Source organism: Trachypithecus francoisi, unplaced genomic scaffold (genome assembly GCF_009764315.1).
Source record: "Trachypithecus francoisi isolate TF-2019V2 unplaced genomic scaffold, Tfra_2.0 Lachesis_group9, whole genome shotgun sequence".
Classification (NCBI taxonomy): domain Eukaryota; kingdom Metazoa; phylum Chordata; class Mammalia; order Primates; family Cercopithecidae; genus Trachypithecus; species Trachypithecus francoisi.
The window spans coordinates 65595322-65614591 of NW_022681474.1; the positions used below are offsets into that span (position 1 = coordinate 65595322).

General features: G+C 45.3%; 2 protein-coding genes across 11 annotated transcripts in view; both read left to right on the forward strand.

The window, feature by feature from the left end:
* DNA2 (DNA replication helicase/nuclease 2) overlaps positions 1-11192 on the forward strand; it is a 67012-nt gene extending 55820 nt beyond the window's left edge. For 3 of the 4 annotated variants that reach the window (XM_033208440.1, XM_033208439.1, XM_033208437.1), the window contains exons 18-21: positions 4974-5063; positions 5646-5828; positions 8083-8229; positions 10172-11192. In XM_033208440.1, the coding sequence (XP_033064331.1) occupies positions 4974-5063; positions 5646-5828; positions 8083-8229; positions 10172-10240 (489 nt within the window). In that variant the 3' untranslated portion in view covers positions 10241-11192. The remainder of the gene's footprint in view (positions 1-4973; positions 5064-5645; positions 5829-8082; positions 8230-10171) is intronic. The other variant, XM_033208441.1, reaches the window with a different exon arrangement.
* Positions 11193-17267: 6075 nt separating this feature from the next.
* RUFY2 (RUN and FYVE domain containing 2) overlaps positions 17268-19270 on the forward strand; it is a 62842-nt gene continuing 60839 nt past the window's right edge. For 3 of the 7 annotated variants that reach the window (XM_033209459.1, XM_033209460.1, XM_033209464.1), the window contains exon 1: positions 17685-18120. In XM_033209459.1, coding sequence (XP_033065350.1) covers positions 18012-18120 — 109 coding nt within the window. In that variant the 5' untranslated portion in view covers positions 17685-18011. Of the gene's footprint in view, positions 18121-19270 lie in introns of all 7 variants that reach the window. The other 4 variants (XM_033209465.1, XM_033209462.1, XM_033209461.1 and 1 more) reach the window with 4 other exon arrangements.

The following is a 19270-nucleotide window of genomic DNA, read 5'->3' on the forward strand; positions in this document are numbered from 1 at the left end:
CCCACCACCACACCTGGCTAATTTTGTATTTTTAGTAGAGATAGGGTTTCATCATGTTGGCCAGGCTGGTCTTGAACTCCTGGTTTCAAATGATCCACCTGCTTCGGCCTCCCAGAGTGCTGGGATTATAGGTGTGAGCCAATGCGCCTGGCTCAAAATAGTCTTTCTTTCTATAGGCTGAATATTTTTGGGGAGAGGTTTATTCTGGAGGTAAGTAGATGTCAAAATTGACTTTTGAAGAAGGAAAGCCACAAAGTGAACTCAAGGGTATAATTCTATTTCCTAGAAAAGGAATTGGCACTGATACTATCAAAGGGCTGGGTTTACAAATGGACAGAGAGTATAATAAATTGATGTCCTGGCCGGGCGCGGTGGCTCAAGCCTGTAATCCCAGCACTTTGGGAGGCCGAGACGGGCGGATCACGAGGTCAGGAGATCGAGACCATCCTGGCTAACACGGTGAAACCCCGTCTCTACTAAAAATACAAAAAACTAGCCGGGCGAGGTGGCGGGCGCCTGTAGTCCCAGCTACTCCGGAGGCTGAGGCAGGAGAATGGCGTAAACCCGGGAGGCGGAGCTTGCAGTGAGCTGAGATCCGGCCACTGCACTCCAGACCGGGCGACAGAGCAAGACTCCGTCTCAAAAAAATAAATAAATAAATAAATTGATGTCCTTTTAAAGACTTTTTAAAAAATAGACTTTAAGGCCGGGCACAGTGGCTCATACCTGTAATCCCAGCACTTTGGGAGGCCGAGGCGGGTGGATCACCTGGGGTCAGGAGTTCGAGACCAGTCTGGCCAACATGGCGAAACCCCATCTCTACTAAAAATACAAAACTTGGTTGGGTGTGGGGCGCCTGTAGTCCCAGCTACTTGGGAGGCAGAGGCAGGAGAATTGCTTGAACCTGGGAGGCGGAGGTTGTGGTGAGCCGAGATCACACCACTGCACTCCAGCCTGGGCGACAGAGTGAATCTCCGTCTCAAAAAAAAAAAAAAGTTTTATTTTTTTTGGAGCAGTTTTAGGTTCATAGCAAAATTATGTGGAAGGTACAGAGGTTTCTCATAACCTCCCTGCCCCACAAATGCACATGAAGACCTTTTTACAAACCAATCATTAAACAGAAATCTGCATAAGGACTTTTTTTTTTTTTTTTTTTTTTTGAGACGGAGTCTTCCTCTGTCGCCCATGCTGGAGTGCAGTGTCCGGATCTCAGCTCACTGTAAGCTCTGCCTCCCGGGTTTATGCCATTCTCCTGCCTCAGCCTCCCGAGTAGCTGGGACTACAGGCGCCCACCACCTCGCCCGGCTAGTTTTTTGTATTTTTTTAGTAGAGACGGGATTTCATCATGTTAGCCAGGATGGTCTCGATCTCCTGACCTTGTGATCCGCCCATCTCGGCCTCCCAAAGTGCTGGGATTACAGGCTTGAGCCACCGCGCCCGGCCTTTTTTTTTTTTTTTTGAGACAGAGTCTTGCTCTGTTGCCCAGGCTGGAGTGCAGTGATGCAATCTCAGCTCACTGCAATGTCCACCTCCCAGGTTGAAGCAATTCTGCCTCAGCCTCCCAAGCAGCTAGGATTACATGCAAACACGACCACACCCAGCCAATTTTTTTGTATTTTTATTAGAGACTGGGTTTCACCATGTTGGCCAGGCTGGTGTCGAATTCCTGGCCTCAAGTGATATGCCCTCTTCCACTTCCCCAAGTGCTGGGATTACAGACGTGAGCCACGGCGCCTGGCCTTTCACAAGGACTTTAAATGACTTGATTCTTATTTCTGGGAACTAAGAATTAAGTTTTTACCCTATATTTGTACATTTTGCTTTATGTAGTGTTTCTCAGCATTGAGTTGGAAGACTTTACATAAGTTCAAATAAAAATATAGTAACCATCTGGGCTTGGTGGCTCATGCCTATAATCCTGGCACTTTGGGAGGCTGAGGCAGGAGGATCACTTGAGGCCAGGAGTTCAGGGCTAGCCTGGGCAGCATAGTGAGACCCTCTTCCTAAAAAAAAAAAAAATTTCTTTATAAGATTATCTAGATGTGCCTGGGCATGGTGGCTCATGCCTGTAATCCCAGCACTTTGGGATGCTGAGGCAGGCGGATGATTTGAGTTCAGGAGTTCGAGACTAGCCTGACCAACATGGTGAAACCCCATCTCTACTAAAAATATAAAAAAAAAATCCAGGTATGGTGCTTGCCTGTAGTCCCAGCTACTCAGGAGGCTTGAGGTAGGAGAATTGCTTGAACCTGGGAGACAGAGGTTGCAGTGAGCCAAGATCACCCTGCTGTACTCTAGCCTGGGCAACAGAGCGAGACCCTGTCTCCAAACTTAAAAAAAAAAATTATCTGGTATGGCAGTGTGCACCTGCAGTCCTAGCTACTTAGGAGGCTGAAGCAGGAGGATCACTGAATTCCAGTGGTTGAAGCTGCCATGAGCTATGATTGCGCCACTGCAATCCAGCTTGGACAACAGAGCAAGACCCTGTCTCAAGAAAATAAAATAAGAATATAGCAACCAATTATATGAGCATATTACTCTAAAATCATTGTTTCCTGTTATTAAGATGGATGACTGGCGGCCGGGCTCGGTGACTCATGCCTATAATCCCAGCACTTTGGGAGGCCGAGGCAGGCAGATCACCTGAGGTTGGGAGTTTGAGACCAGCCTGATCAACGTGGAGAAACCCCGTCTCTACTAAAATTAGCCGAGTGTGGTGGCACATGCCTGTAATCCCAGCTATTTGGGAGGATGATACAGGAGAATTGCTTGAACCCAGGAGGCGGAGGTTGCAGAGAGCTGAGATTGCGCCATTGCACTCTGGCCTGGGCAACAAGAGTGAAGCTGTCTCAAAAAAAAAAAAAAAAAAAAGATGGATGGCCAGATTGGGTGGCTCATGCCTGTAATCCCAGTACTTTGGAGGCCGAGGCAGGCAGATCACCTGAGTTCAAGAGTTTGAGACCAGCCTGACCAACATGGTGAAACCTCGTCTGTACTAAAAATACAAAAATTAGCTGGGCCTGGTGGCGCACACCAGTAATCCCAACTACTCAGGATGCTGAGGCAGGAGAATCACTTGAACCCAGGAGGCGGAGGTTGCAGTGAGCCGAGATCACGCTACTGCCCTTCAGTCTGGGCGACAGAGCGAGACTCCATCTCAAAAAAATAAAAATATAAATATAAAAATAAAAAAGATGGATGGATGGAGCCAGCTTGATTTGTGTGTGTGTGTGTGTGTTTGTGTGTTTTTAATGCCCTTGTCCTCAATTCTCAAAGCTGGTTGTTAAAAATAGGGCTCTACTACATGTCTGTGATGGAATTTTCATCTCATAGATACTACCCTTAGCAACTCAGGTTGAAGAACTTTATTTTGTCTTAACACCTAGGCACAGGCAGACTTTGGAAAACTGATTCAGATAGACTCATTTCACAAATGACTGCTTTCTTTTTTTTTTTTTGAGACAGAGTCTTGCTCTGTTGCCCAGGCTGGCGCAATCTTGGCTCACTGCAAGCTCCGCTTCTCGGGTTTACGCCATCCTCCTGCCTCAGCCTCCCAAGTAGCTGGGACTACAGGTGCCCGCCACCACGTCTGGCTAATTTTTTGTATTTTTGGTAGAGACAGGGTTTCACCTTGTTAGCCAGATGGTCTCGATCTCCTGACCTTGTGATCTGCCTGCCTCAGCCTCCCAAAGTGCTGGGATTGCAGGTGTGAGCCACCGCGCCTGGCCACAAATGACTGCTTTCATAAACCATGATTCTAGCTTACTAATTGTAAGTTGCATTTATTTCCTTCACCAGCGATCGCTCAGAATCTTTATTTTTGCTACTTGTTTTCTCTTTTTTACCATCGGGATTCCAAGTAAGTTGTATTAAAAATAATCAAGTTTGGCCGGGCGCGGTGGCTCAAGCCTGTAATCCCAGCACTTTGGGAGGCCGAGATGGGCGGATCACGAGGTCAGGAGATCGAGACCATGCTGGCTAACATGGTGAAACCCTGTCTCTACTAAAAATACAAAAAACTAGCCGGGCGACGTGGTGGGCGCCTGTAGTCCCAGCTACTCAGGAGGCTGAGGCAGGAGAATGGCGTGAACCCGGGAGGCGGAGCTTTCAGTGAGCTGAGATCCGGCCACTGCACTCCAGCCTGGGTGACAGAGCGAAACTCCGTCTCAAAAAAAAAAAAAAAAAAAATCAAGTTTGCTTAGGGATGATGTAGGAGGAAAGTAGTCTTTGAAGAGATGTATCAGGTGTGGCAGCAGTTTTATCTGCTCCGTTATTTGTATAAAAGGGGACAAGAAAATGGAAAGAGCATAGATATGAGACCCAGATCTAAGTTTGTTTGTTTCTGAGACAGAGTCTCACTCTGACTCCCAGGCTGGACTCCCAACCTCCGACTCCCAGATTCAAGCGATTTTCCTTCCTTAACCTCCCGAGTAGCTGGGATTACAGGCATGTGCCACCACACCCAGGTAATCTTTGTATTTTTAGTAGAGATGGGGTTTCACCATGTTGGCCAGGCTGGTCTCGAACTCCTGACCTTGTGATCCGCCTGCCTCGGTCTCCCAAAGTGCTGGGATTACAGGCATGAGCCACTGTGCCCAGCCACCCTAAGTTCAAATACTAGTGCCACAGTTTATTGTGAGGCCTTGGGAAAGTTACTTATTCTTTTCTGCCTTTGATTCCTGTAAAATGAGGGATAACAAAGTAAAGTATGTGAAGTTCAGTGTGTGATCAGCTTTCGTAGGTATTTTAGCCTCAGTCATAGCATGTTTAAGATAGATGGCCTCTGCGTAGCTTTCTGAAAGTGACTAATATTAATATAATTCGTTTTTGTTGATTCTTTCACCTTCATCTTTTAGACAAAGATATTTTTCATCTCCAAATCAGTAGTACAGTCTTTATGGCCACTTGCTTACTTATAGTACTCTTTACTTTAGAGATTGTATTATCAGCAGGCTGTATGTTTTTCTACTTAGGTTCCTGCACCAGAACAAGTTGAAAAAGGTGGTGTGAGCAATATAACAGAAGCCAAAGTCATAGTTTTCCTTACTTCCATTTTTATTAAGGTAATTTAGAATTTTCAAGGATAACAAATGTTAAGGTACAGAATAATAGAATATTAGACTGTAAGAAACTTCTGATCTGACATTAACTCTCATTTATTAAGGGGATTGAAGCCCCATTGTTTTTATTTTGAGAAAGTGTATCTAAGACATGTAATATTTTATAATGACATTTGGAATCTTCATTTAGGATAATAACTTTTTGTAATGTCAGCTAATTCTAATTGAGACAATACTGTGACGTAGTGATTGGGATTGGAAGCTTTTCTGTGAAATAAACAGCAGAAGGTGAAATGTGTTTATTTGTACTGTGTGTGTGTGTGTGTGCACTGTTTTAGTGGCATATAATCCGTTACATTGCCATGAAACTCTCAAAATTAAGGGAGCAATGTCTAAGGAATTATTTCATCATGAGAAATATGGACAAATTTAGAGCAAATTCAGTAATTATATTCAGTCTTTGAGATAGGAAAGTGTGTTATAAACATCAGTTGGGCACATAATGTAAGCATTTAATTATTAAATTCAGAAAAGTTTAACTTAATCAGGATTTCTTTCTTTTAAAATGTGTCTTTTTCTATTTAGGCTGGATGCAATCCCTCTGATATTGGTATTATTGCACCGTACAGGCAGCAGTTAAAGATCATCAATGATTTATTGGCACATTCTTCTATTGGAATGGTCGAAGTTAATACAGTAGACAAATACCAAGGAAGGGACAAAAGTATTGTCCTAGTATCTTTTGTTAGAAGTAATAAGGATGGAACTGTGAGTTAATTGGGTTTGTTACTGATTGATTTGGGGCATTTCTCTCTCTTTAAAAAATTGTGGGCCGGGCGCGGTGGCTCACGCCTGTAATCCCAGCCACCTGGGAGGCCGAGGTGGGTGGATCACCCGAGGTCAGGAGTTTGAGACCAGCCTGACCAACATGGCGACACCCCATCTCTACTAAAAATACAAAAATTAGCTGGGCGTGGTGGTGTGCGCCTGTATTCCCAGCTACTTGGGAGACTGAGGCAGGAGAATTACTTGAACCTAGGAGGTGGAGGTTGCAGTGAGCAGAGATTACACCATTGTACTCCAGCCTGGGCGACAGAGCAAGACTCTGTCTCAAAAAAAATAAAAAATAAAAAAAAAATAAAAATTGTGGTTTAACATTGAGAACACGTGGACACAGAGAGGGGAACAACATACACCATGGCCTTTAGAGGTTTAGGGGTGAGGGGAGGGAACTTAACCGACGGGTCAATAGGTGCTGCAAACCACCATGGCACATGTATACCTGTGTAACAAAATTGCATTCTGCAGATGTATTCCATTTTTAAAAAAAAAAAATCGTGATTTAAAAGAACACATAAAATGTATATCTTACCATTTTTTTCTTTCTTTTTCTTTTTTTTTTTGAGACAGAGTCTTGCTCTGTCGCCCAGGCTGGAGTGCAGTGGTGCCACCTCAGACAGCGTTTCCTCTTGTCACCCAGGCTGGAGTGCAGTAGTGCGATCTTGGCTCACTGCAACCTTTGCCTCCCAGGTTCAAGTGATTCTTCCGTCTTAGCTTCCCGAGTAGCTGGGATTACAGGCATCCGCCATCATGCCCAGCTAATTTTTGTACTTTTGTAGAGACGGGGTTTCACCATGTTGTCCAGGCTGGTCTCGAATCCCTGATCTAAGGTGATCCGCCCACCTCGGCCTCCCAAAGTGCTCGGATTCCAGGCCTGAGCCACTGTGCCCGGCCCATCTTACCATTTTTAGGTGTACGGTTTAATTAGTGTTAAGTACATTCACACTGTTGTTCAACAGATCTCTGGAACTTCTTCATTTTCAAATCTAACTCTGTATTCATGATTAACCACCCATTTTCTTCTTCCCCAAGCCCCTGGAACCACCATTCTACATTCTGTCTCTGAATTTGACTAATCTAAGTACCTCATATAAGTAGAATCGTACAGTATTTATCTTTTTGTGACTAACTTACTTCGCTTAGCCAGCTAGTTCATCCTGTTGTAGTATGTGAAAGGATTTCCTTCCTTTTTAAGAATGAATAATACTCCATTGTCTCTATGTACCACATTTTATTTATCCATTCATCTGTCAGATGGAATGGTTGCTTCCACCCCTTGGCTGTTGTATTTGAGGCCTGTTTCATATAAGATCTTCCTTGTATACTTTCAAATTTATAGATAATTGAAGTTTGATTTTTTTTTTTTTTTCCGAGACAGGATCTGCCTCTGTCACCCAGACTGGAGTGCAGTGGCACAATCTTGGCTCACTGTAATGTCCACCTCCCTGGCTCAGTGATTCTCCCATCTGAGCCTCCTGAGTAGCTGGGATTACAGGCATGCACCACCATACCCAGTTAATTTTTTTAATTTTTTTGTAGAGATGGCGTTTTGCCATGTTGTGCAGGCTGATGGGCGACTCCCGAGCTCTAGCAATCCTCCCACGTTCATCTCCCAAAATAGTTTTTTTTTTGGTTTTCTTATTTTTACCTCTCCTTAGTTTATTTTTCTCAACTGTATAGTATATCCATATGGTTTTAAGATATACATAATAAAAGGTTTCCTTTGTACTCCATCCGTCATCTACTCAGTTCTTAGATAGTCTCCTTTTTTTTTTCTGAGACAGTTTCCCTTTGTCACCCAGGCTGGAGTGTGGAGGCATGGTTATGGCCCACTGCGTCCTTGCCTTGACTTCCTGGGCTCAAGCAGCCCTGGCTCAGTGATCCTTTCATCTCAGCCTCCTGAGTAGCTGGGACCACAGGTGCACACCACCACGCCTGGCTAATTTTTGTGTATTTTGTAGAGATGGGGTCTCACTGTGTTACACAGGCTGGTCTTGAACTTCTGGTCTCCAGTGATCTACCTGCCTCAGCCTCCCAAAGTGCTGGGATTACAGGTGTGAGCCACCATACCTGGCCTCATTCTATTCTTGAATTTGCACAGTTGTCCATTGTATAGGGATGTGTTGTAATATATTCAGCCATTCCTTTGAACTTGAATAATTGAAAATTATATTTCTTACAGGTTGGTGAACTCTTGAAAGACTGGCGACGTCTTAATGTTGCTATAACCAGAGCCAAGCATAAACTGATTCTCCTGGGGTGCATGCCCTCACTAAACTGCTATCCTCCTTTGGAGAAGCTGCTTAATCATTTAAATTCAGAAAAATTAATATCCTTTTTGTTCTGTATATGGTCACATTTGATTGCACTGTTGTGAGTATTTATATACTTGTTTAAATTAAAGCTCTTACTATGTTGCGTAAGTTGGTCTTGAACTCCTGGGCTCAAGCGATCCCCCCGCCTACGCCTCCCAAAGTGCTGTGATTACAGATGTGAGCCATGGCTCCCGGCCTATAACCTTTTTTTAACCCGGAACAAATGATTAGATTAAAATGGAGTATTATTTATTTTTTAAGATTTTTTTGTTTGTTTGTTTTTGTTTTTTAAATACAGGGCCTTGCTTTGCCACCCAGGCTGCAGTGCAGTGATACGATCAGAGCTCACTGAAGCCTCAATCTCCCAGGCTCAAGTGATCTTCCTACCTCAGCCTCCCCAGTAGCTGGGCCCACAGGTGCATGCCGCCATGCCCAGATAATTTTTGTATTTGTTTTGTAAAGACAGTGTTTCACCATGTTGCCCAGGCTGGTTTTGAACACCTGGGCTTAAGTGATTCACTCGCCTCCTCCCAAAGTGCTGGGACTACAGGTGTCAGCCACCACACTCAGCCTTTGTTTTCCCCAAGAAGTGGTGCCTAAATTCACTCAGGCTGGAGTGTAGTGGTGGGATCACTGCTCACTGCAGCCTTGACCTCCTGGACTCCCACCTTAGCCTTCCGAGTAGCTGGGACCACAGGTATGTACCACCATGCCTGGCTAATTTTTTAAATTTTTAGTAGAGAGGAGGTGAGCCACTGCACCTGGCCTTAAGATAAATCATTTTTGGGGCCAGGCGCGGTGGCTCAAGCCTGTAATCCCAGCACTTTGGGAGGCCAAGACGGGCGGATCACGAGGTCAGGAGATCGAGACCATCCTGGCTAACACAGTGAAACCCCGTCTCTACTAAAATACAAAAAACTAGCCGGGCGAGGTGGCGGGCGCCTGTAGTCCCAGCTACTCGGGAGGCTGAGGCGGGAGAATGGCGTGAACCCGGGAGGCGGAGCTTGCAGTGAGCTGAGATCTGGCCACTGCACTCCAGCCTGGGCGACAGAGCGAGACTCCGTCTCCAAAAAAAAAAAAAAAAAAAAGATAAATCATTTTTTAAAAATGTGTATGGGCTGGGCACGGTGACTCACGCCTGTAATCCCAGCACTTTGGGAGGCCGAAGCAGGTGGATCGCAAGGTTGAGGTTGAGACCATCCTGGCTAACACGGTGAAATCCTGTCTGTACTAAAAATACAAAAATTAGTTGGTCATGGTGACGTGCGCCTGTAGTCCCAGCTACTTGGGAGGCTGAGGCAGGAGAATCGTTTCCACCCAGGAGGCAGAAGTTGCAGTGAGCTGAGATCGCACCATTGCATTCTAGCCTGACGACAGGGCAAGACTTCATCTCAAAAAAACAAACAAAAAAAGTGTATGAAGTTCTTAGGCTTCATAAGAACTTCATACTTCTTATGAAGGTATGAATTAGGCTAAGATAAATAACTCTGAGGCCAGGCGCAGTGGCTTACGCTTGTAATCCCAGCACTTTGGGAGGCCAAGACAGGCAGATTACCTGAGGTTGGGAGTTCGAGACTAGCCTGACCAACATGGAGAAACCCTGTCTCTACTAAAAATACAAAATTAGCTGGGCATGGTGGTGCATGCTTGTAATCCCAGCTACTCGGGAGGCTGAGGCAGGAGAATCGCTTGAACTCGGGAGGCAGAGGTTGCGGTGAGCCGAAATCGCACCATTGCACTCCAGCCTGGGCAACGAGCAAAACTCTGTCTCAAAAAAAAAAAAAAAAAGATAAATAACTCTTATTGCTTAAGGGTGTAATTATTCATAGAATGCCATAAAGATCCGTATTTTTTTTTTGTGGTCCTGTAAATCAAATTACAAAATATTAAATAATAACGTCATAAATTTATGCCATTCCATATTGTGCTAAATATTTCTTCCTTAATTTATTTTACATCATTGATCTTCCATCAAGAGAACATGAAAGTCTTTGCCACATATTGGGTGACTTTCAAAGAGAATAAAACACTATTTCCCTTGCCTTTTCATACTAGGGTAGTATCTCCTCTAGCTCGTGCCTATACAGAAAATTCTATCACCATACAAAATTTCATGCAGTATTTATGTTTTTAAGCACAGGTGTACCCAAAACCGTGAAAAGTCTAAATTTATGGGTCCTATACATGTATTTTTGCCTGACTTAGAGACAGAGTTTGATAAATTTTTACCAGCTTTGAAGATGGATTAACTTTTGACTTTGGGCTTTAAACTTTTAAGTCAGACATTTCAGGACTAATTTGATTTTGTAGATATCATTGTAAGAACTTTATCTGAAAGACTTGATAAAGGGATTTGATTTGTTTTCATCATTTAAGCACAGTCTTGTGATGATGAGAACGTAAGTGTGATTCTTTTCTGTATTTTGAGGTCCCTAATCCAAAGGCCATTTTGCTAGGATTTTTTCTGCTATCAGATGTGTTTTCACTCTAAACCTAGTCTTTTATGACATGATTACTTCCTGTTAATTTTCTATCCTCCCTTACTATCCCCCTTTTTTGTTTTCAGTATTCAGTATTTTGGTATTCTAGAGTAGATTTTGATATAAAAGAAAATAATTCTTACATCGTCTTTGGCAACAAATATTGTTTTCTGAATTGATAACAAATTTAAAAAGTAGATTCCTATTTTCACATATGTTCATATGCCCCTATGTTTGGGGGCATCACTCAGTTTTCCCTTTTTGTGTAAAGATGTTTTGTAAAACAAAATAGCCTCAAGATGATTAATTGTTTATATGGTAACAGATTTAACAAAGGTTAAAATCTTGGGGTAACAGATCTGGGGGTTGGAAATCTTCCATTTCTCTTGAGGGTTTTTTTTTTAATGAATGCTAAATATGTTAAAGTTTTTGTTTCTACCTCATGTTTTTTAAAATTATTACTTGAAGTTTTTTAATAAATTTGTTCTACTAATGGATCTTATTGTGTCAATTATTAATACTGAATAGTAATTAAACTCAGGGTTATAGTGACAAGTGAATAGTTTAATAGTAATTAAACTCAGGGTTCTAATAGTGACAAGTGAAGTATTGATCATGCTGGAAAGCTGAAACCAAGCAGCACTGATATTATTAAGAGATTTATGAAGGGCACCCAGGATGGGCTTGTTCATGGAGAGGTTATAGATCAGATAAGACAAACGGGAGAGGTTGCTGTGATGAAACTTAAATATTGGTTAGATATAATGAGAGTATAAATCAGGAAGGAATCTGATAGTAATTTCAGTTCCTGGGAATGAAATGAATAAGAAAGTCCTTTTGCTTCTTTACAGGTTCATATGGCTGGAAAAGTAAGAGAACCTGGGGATATGTTCTGTGTTTCCTTTTTTTTTTTTGTTGATCTGTCTTGGTGATAAGAGTCTAGCCATGTAATTGTTTAAAAGAGTTAGGAAGCTGGGCATGGTGGCTCACGCCTGTAATCCCAGCACCTCGGGAGGCTGCGGCAGGTGGATCACCTGAGGTCAGGAGTTCAAGACCAGCCTGGCCAACATGGTGAAACCCTGTCTCTACTAATAACACAAAAAAATTAGCCGGGTGTGGTGGCAGGCGCTTGTAATCCCAGTTACTCAGGAGGCTGAGGCAGGAGAATTGCTTGAACCGGGGAGGCGGAGGTTGCAGTGAGCCGAGATCACGCCACTACACTCCAGCCTGGGTGATAAGAGCAGGACTCCATCTCAAAAAAAGTATAAAGCCACGATGCAAAGACAATGTGGCTGTTCCGGTGGCCCCTCTCCTGAATCAGTTCAGAGTTCCTGTCCCCCTCCCCCCTGACTTCCCTTTTGCTGCTGTCTCCAATTCCTTTCTTTTCTCCTTATTCCTGGCTGTCTAACAGCAGGTTTTCCCCAGAGCTCCAAGTCTGGTTTGGTCCTCTTCTTTCTCTTTGGACAGTTACTGGCTTCACCCATCAACCATGTGGCTGTTTACTAAACCTGGACTACTCCCTGTCTTCCAAGTTCTAGTTATATAGCTGCCTTCCAGCCAATGCCTTCAGAATATTCTGTGAACATTTTAGACTCAGTACAAAGAAATTGGAAATTTCCATCTTCGTTTAATGCCTTCCTCCTGTGATGCCTATTTCTGTAAATGACATCATCTCACAGTTCTCTGTGCTTAAAGATCTTGGCATAATTTTTCTTTCTTTAAAACATTATTGGCCTGGGTGCGGTGGCTCATGCCTGTATGCCCAGCATTTTGGGAGGCTGAGGCGGGTGGATCAGCTGAGGTCAGGAGTTCGAGACCAGCCTGGCCAACACGGTGAAACCCCATCTCTACTAAAAATACAAAAATTAGCTAGGTGCGGTGGCGGGAGCCTGTAATCCCAGCTACTTGGGAGACTGAGGCAGGAGAATCACTTGAGCCTGGGAGGCGGAGGTTGCAGTGAGCAGAGATTGCGCCATTGCACTCCAGCCTGGGCAATAAGAGCGAAACTCCGTCTCAAAACAACACAAAACATTTTTCCCCCTCTAATTACAGAGCAGTACATATTTTAGTAAGAATTTCAAACACTACATATTTTAGAAAATGAAATTTCTTTTTTTTTTTTTGAGATAGAGTCTGGCTCTGTCACCCAGGCTGGAGTGCAATGGCAAAATCTCAGCTCATTGCAACCTCCACTTCCCAGGTTCAAGCACCTGCCACCATGCCAGCTAATTTTTGTGTTTTTAGTAGAGTCGGTGTTTCACTGTGTTGGCCATGCTGGTCTCGAACTTCTGACCTCATGATTTGCCTGCCTCGGCCTTCCAAGGTGCTGGGATTACAAGCATGAGCCACCGTACCCGGCCAGAAAATGAAATTTATTTGTAATCTCACCCTTTAGTAATTACATAGTTTGGTCTATGATGATCTAGGCTAGTATTTAAACCAAAAATACCACACCCGCAATAAGAAATCCATTTTACATCATGACTCAATGTAAATTTGTGTATGCATATGCATCTGAAACAATACTGCCATAAGACAATATTTACCCTTTCTGTATGTGATATGCCCTGGTATGTTCCACTCTATTCCATTAAAAACAAAGTGGCTGGGCGCGGTGGCTCACGCCTGTAATCCCAGCACTTTGCGAGGTTAAGGTGGGCGGATCACTTGAGGTCAGGAGTTCGAGACTAGCCTGGCCAACATGATAAAACCCCATCTCTACTAAAAATAGAAAAGTTAACTGGGCATGGTGGTGCACGCCTGTAATCCCAGCTACTCGGGAAGCTGAGGCACAAGAATCACTTGAACCCGATTCAAGCAGGTGGAGGTGGAGGTTGCAGTAAGCCAAGATCACGCCATTGCACTCCAGCCTGGGTGACAGAGTGAGACTCTGTCTCAAATAAAATAAAATAAAAAATAAAAACAAAGCTAATTGCAACCTGTTAAAATTGCTTTCATGTCCCACTAGTAGGTCGGAACCCATGGTTTGTAACAGTGATTATTCTTTAATGGGGTCTTTGTGTATTGGTACTTTGTGTACGAAACTATTTTTGCTGTTTCTATGCATGCCTATTCTGTTTCCCATTTGATCTGCTCTCTAGATTTGTCTGTTCTTCCATCACCATTTAGGCATCTCTACCCACTTAGAAAGACTTTAAGATGCCACCTTCTCCAAAAAGCCTTTCTGATTTTTCTCCCAGCCAAAAGAATTATCTTCATCTCGCCGGGCGCGGTGGCTCACGCCTGTAATCCTAGCACTTTGGGAGGCCGAGACGGGCGGATCACGAGGTCAGGAGATCGAGACCATCCTGGCTAACACGGTGAAACCCCGTCTCTACTAAAAAAAATACAAAAAACTAGCCGGGCGAGGTGGCGGGCGCCTGTAGTCCCAGCTACTTGGGAGGCTGAGGCAGGAGAATGGCGTGAACCCGGGAGGCGGAGCTTGCAGTGAGCTGAGATCCAGCCGCTGCACCCCAGCCTGGGGGACAGAGCAAGACTTCGTCTCAAAAAAAAAAAAGAATTATCTTCATCTGCATACAGTACTATAATAGTACCTATGTGGAGCGTCATAGTATTTACTGCTTTTATTTATTTATTTATTTTTTAAGAGATGGAGTCTCTATTGGCCAGGCTAGAGTGCATGGCAGGATCATAGTTCACTGCAACCTCAGACTCCTGGCCTCAAGTGGTCCTTCTGTCACAGCCTCCTGAGTAGCTGGGACTACCAGTGCACACCACTACACCCAGCTAACTAGAAAAAATTTGTTTTTAGAAACAGGGTCTTGCTATGTTGGCCAGGGTAGTCTGGAACTTTAGGCTTGATGTAGTCCTCCTGCCTCAGGCTCTCAAAGTACTTGGATTACAGGCATGAGGTACCACATCTGCCTGTTTACTGCTTTTTTTCTTTTTCTGTTTTTTTTTTTTTTTTTTTTTGAGATGGAGTCTCATTCTGTTGCCCAGGCTGGAGTGCAGTGGTGAGATCTTGGATCAGTATAGCCTCTGCCTCCTGGGTTCCAGTGATTCTCCTGCCTTAGCCTTCCAGGTAGCTGGGATTACAGGCATGTACCACCATGCCTGGCTAATTTTTGTATTTTTAGTAGAGACGAGGTTTCACTGCGTTAGCCAGACCGGTCTCGAACTCCTGACCAGGTGATCCTCCCACCTTGGCCTTCCAAAGTGCTGGGATTACAGGCATGAGCTACCACACCCGGCCTGTTTATTGCTTTTTAAAAGCAGCAGTTGTAATTAGTAGGATACTTTAATATTTATCAGTATTTTTCATGGATATTTTCTCAATTAAACCCTATAGAGAACCTAGCATAGATAGTCTGTGTTAGCATATGACCCCATGGCAAGTCATTGCCAGAACCCACGTTTTCTGATTAGGAATTCTGCAATTTTCCCGGCCACTATGTGTATCTCCCTTCCCCTGCACCGCCCAGCATGGTAACATCTTCCAGGTGCTATACAAATGTTCAGAAGCATTACAGTTGTCATTGTAAGAAAATCATGTCTTGAGCCAGCTAAGGCTAAGGCTGAAAGCTCTGTGGCATGATGTGACAAGGTGGTCCACCTGGATTCAGTGGACCATATTGCTCATGAAAAAGATGACTTGTAGGCTGGGTATGGTGGCTCATGCCTATAATCCCAGCACTTTGGACGGTTGAGACAGGAGGATCGCTAGAGGCCAGGAGTTTGAGACCAGCCTGGGCAACATAGTGAGACCCCATCTCTATAAAAAATAAAATAAAAATTAATGGTAGCTAAATAACTCATGAAACACAAAGATGGGAAAAGAAAGGCCAGGTGCGGTTGCTCATGCCTGTAATCCAACACTTTGGGAGGCTGAGGTGGGTGGATCACTTGAGCTGAGGAGTTTGAGACCAGCCTGGCCAACATGGTGAAACCCTGTCTTAAAAAAAAAAAACGGGGAACAACAGACACTGGGGTCTACTTGACAGACGAGGATGGGAGGAGGGAGAGGAGTAGAAAAGATAACCATCGGATACTGGACTTAACTGGGTGATGAAATAATCTGTACAACAAACCCCCATGACATGAGTTCACCTATGCAACCAACCTTCACATATACCCTCAAACCTAAAAGTTTACACACATACACACACACACACACACACACACACACACACACAATAGTTTAGGGAAAAAAGTAATCACAATGCCCCCACCCACACATTGTAACTATTAACATTTTCAAGTACTTTACTCAGTCTCTTACCTATGCATTTATTTTTCTAACTATACGTATATAGGTATATATTCATATTGCTGTATTTATTGATAAACTAGAACTGGGATCATAAGATATATATCATATATATGTAACTTTTTTTTTTAATAAAAAGCACAAAAATACAAAAAATTAGCTGGGTGTGGTGATGAGCGTCTGTGGTCCCAGCTACTAGGGAGGCTGAGGTGTGAGGATCACTTGAGCCTGGGAGGCGGAAGTTGCAGTGAGCTGAGATCTTGCCACTGTACTCCAGCATGAGTGACAGAGTGAGACCCTGTCTCAAAAAAAAGAAAGAAGAAAAATCTCTTGTAGCTAATTGGATATGCCTATCTAATTCTACTCAAGTCACTACTGGCCCTTAAGGTGACTAGGGCTCATAATCCTGGGAAATGTGAACCAAGATGGATCCAGGGATGAAGTCTGACTTTTTTTTTTTTCCCTGAGACGTAATCTTGGGATTACAGGCATGCGCCACCATGCCTGGCTAATTTTTGTATTTTTAGTAGAGATGAGGTTTCACCATGTTAGCCAGACTAGTCTCAAACTTCTGACCGGGTGATCCGCCCGCCTTGGCCGCCCAAGTAGCTGGGACTACAGGCGCGTGCCACCACGTCTGCCTACATTTTGTATTTTTAGTGGAGACGGAGTTTCACCATGTTGGTCAGGCTGGTTTTGAACTCCTGACTTCGTGATCTATCCAACTTAGCCTCTCAAAGTGCTGGGATTACAGGCATGAACCACCGCACCCAGCCGAGGTCTGAATTTTAGTGCTTGTGTGGATATTGCTGTAGCACATAATGAAATATTTTTGAATTGTTTTCTTTCTTTTTTCACTTTAGCTTTTTGTAATGAGTCTTATCAACTTGCTTTAGGACAGGCTCTGTGGCTCAGGCCTGTAATCCTAGCACTTTGGGAGGCCGAGATGGGCAGATCCCCAGGTCAAGAGATCGAGACCATTCTGGCCAACATGGTGAAACCCCGTCTTTACTAAAAATACAAACATATTAGCTGGGCGGGGTGGTCCTCGCCTGTCATCCCAGCTACTCGGGAGGATGAGGCAGAAGAATCCCTTGAACCCGGGAGGCAGAGGTTGCAGTGAGCCGAGATCGCGCCACTGCACTCCAGCCTGGTGACAGAGCGAGACTCCATCTCAAAAAAAAAAAAAAAAAAAAAAACCCAGAAAACAAAAAATCTCCTAATTTGGGGCTAGTTTTAGTAGGTTTCTGCCTGCTGTATTAATTGCTTCAGATTTTCTAAATTCTTTTGGTCCCCTTTGTGTTTATGAAGGTGAAGGGGCAGTAGTCAGGCGTGTTATTATATCAGGCCCCGCTAGCCCGGTGGAAGCAACGTTTGCGTGTGGCCGGCCGCCCCTTGAAATCCGGCCTTCGCGCTCCGGCGAAGCCCCCGGGGCACGGGACCGAGGGCCTAGCACTCTGGCTCCTCACACCCGTGGTCTCCATCACGTTCCTTTACTTCTTGCGGTCCCAGCGGATGCGAGGAGGCTTAGAGACAGCGGGCTTGCTCTCCCGCCCGCCAAAGGCTCCGCGGGTCCCCGCCCGACCGGGGGCGCCGCTCCCCCTGGGGCCGCCCGGGCGCCCTCCCGCCGCCGGGGGCGCTGTGGGCCGCAGCGGGCCTGGCTGCAGATGCGGTGGTGGCTGCCGAGCGCCTGGAGGGAGCTGCTGACCAGGCCGAGGAAGCCCCCGCCCGAGATCACGCCGCCGCCGCCGCCGCCGCCGCCATGGGTAAGGCGAGCGGGCCGAGACCGAACGTTCGGCCCTCAGTCCCGGGCCGAGGGCTGCGGCCAGGCGGGGTGGACTGTGAGCTGTGGGAGACGCCGAGGCCGCCAGTCGGAACTGGGGCCCGAACCCGGGATGGGCGGGGACTGCCTGGGACTCGGGGGCTCCCGGGGTCGTCATGGCAACGCGCCCCCTCCCTTGTTCCGGCCCATTCCCGCCCGGGTTTTGAGGCATAGTGGCCGAGGGCTCGAGGTGCCACGGCGTCCAGGAGCGAGGACTGGGCCGGGCAGGGTGTCACTCCGGAGTCGGGGAGCAGTCGGGGAGGGGCGATGACTTTTCAGGTTTGGGGGTGGCGGAGGGAAGACGCATCTCAGGTTTTGGCCTGGGTTCCTGACGCCGAGGGCGGGAGACGGGGAGTGCTGACGCGCAGGAGCCTGGGTGAGCCCGCCGCGATGGTCTTGGGGGGCCCCAGGCCTCTGGGCAGCCTTGCTGGGGGGAAGGGGCAGGAAGAGAAGCAGGGAAGGGGTTGGTCCTGGCAAGGTGCGGGCACTGGCCCTGGGACTCCTCGCGCGCCTGCGGCCGGGTTTGGAGGTCGCGTCCCGGCTGGAGGAGTCCTGGAGCGCAGCCGGGGCGTGGCCGCGGTGTGAGCGCCCCTCGGCGTGGGAACTGCCAGTGCCCAGCACCGATCTGCCTCCCAGCAGCTGAAAAACACCCTTTGTGTGGTTGTGGCATCGCACGTTAGGAATTATGATGGGCTGTGTTAAAAATGAGAGTTACTACGGATTATGAAACATCAAGTGGTTTCACTCCCGAAAAGTAGTGGGAGTCAGACCACGATGCAGATTTAAAGGAATGTCGTGTGTGGACATTTTTCCACCAGGCAGTTTGGCCACAGCAGTTGTGGCTGTTTGCATTTTAGGTTGCTTAGGATTCAGTGTCAGGCTTCATGCCTAGCTATCTAGAAATCAGAGCTAGAATACTAGATCATTGGAGACTCTGGGTTTTGTTGTTGTTCAGTGAAGGAAAAACGGACACATTGATGACTTGTAAATTTGTCAGAGATTATGAAGTATTATATTAAGTGCTTCGTTTTTCCACACCTTAGTTTTGTCATCTGTGTTTGTTGAAGGTATTTCCACCAGTCACAACAGTAACGAGATGATAGGGAAGCATCTGAATTTCTAAGTAAACTGAGAATAAAATTTGTGGGAAGGAGGACAATATTTTTGTGAATTGAAAATATCTTGCTTGATGATACTGTGTCTTTAAAATATCAATTAAAAATCAGGCCTTTTGGATATGCATCTATTAACTTGGTATTCAGACTGATGCTGTGGCCTTCCTGAACTGTGTGGATGGGTGAGAAACATTAATGTAAAACTGGTCTGTGCTTTTCTCTTTGAAAATAAAACAGTCATGCAATACAGAACTACAGTCAGAATGAAGAAGCCAGACAGAAAGAGGGTAGACTGAAAGAATTGGATGGCTTCTCCTGTCTCCCCTTACTTGTCAGTGTATTTTACCTATCATGTTTGTTGTGGGTGACAGTGGAATCCTAGAATTTGAACTACCTTTATTTTATTGCCAG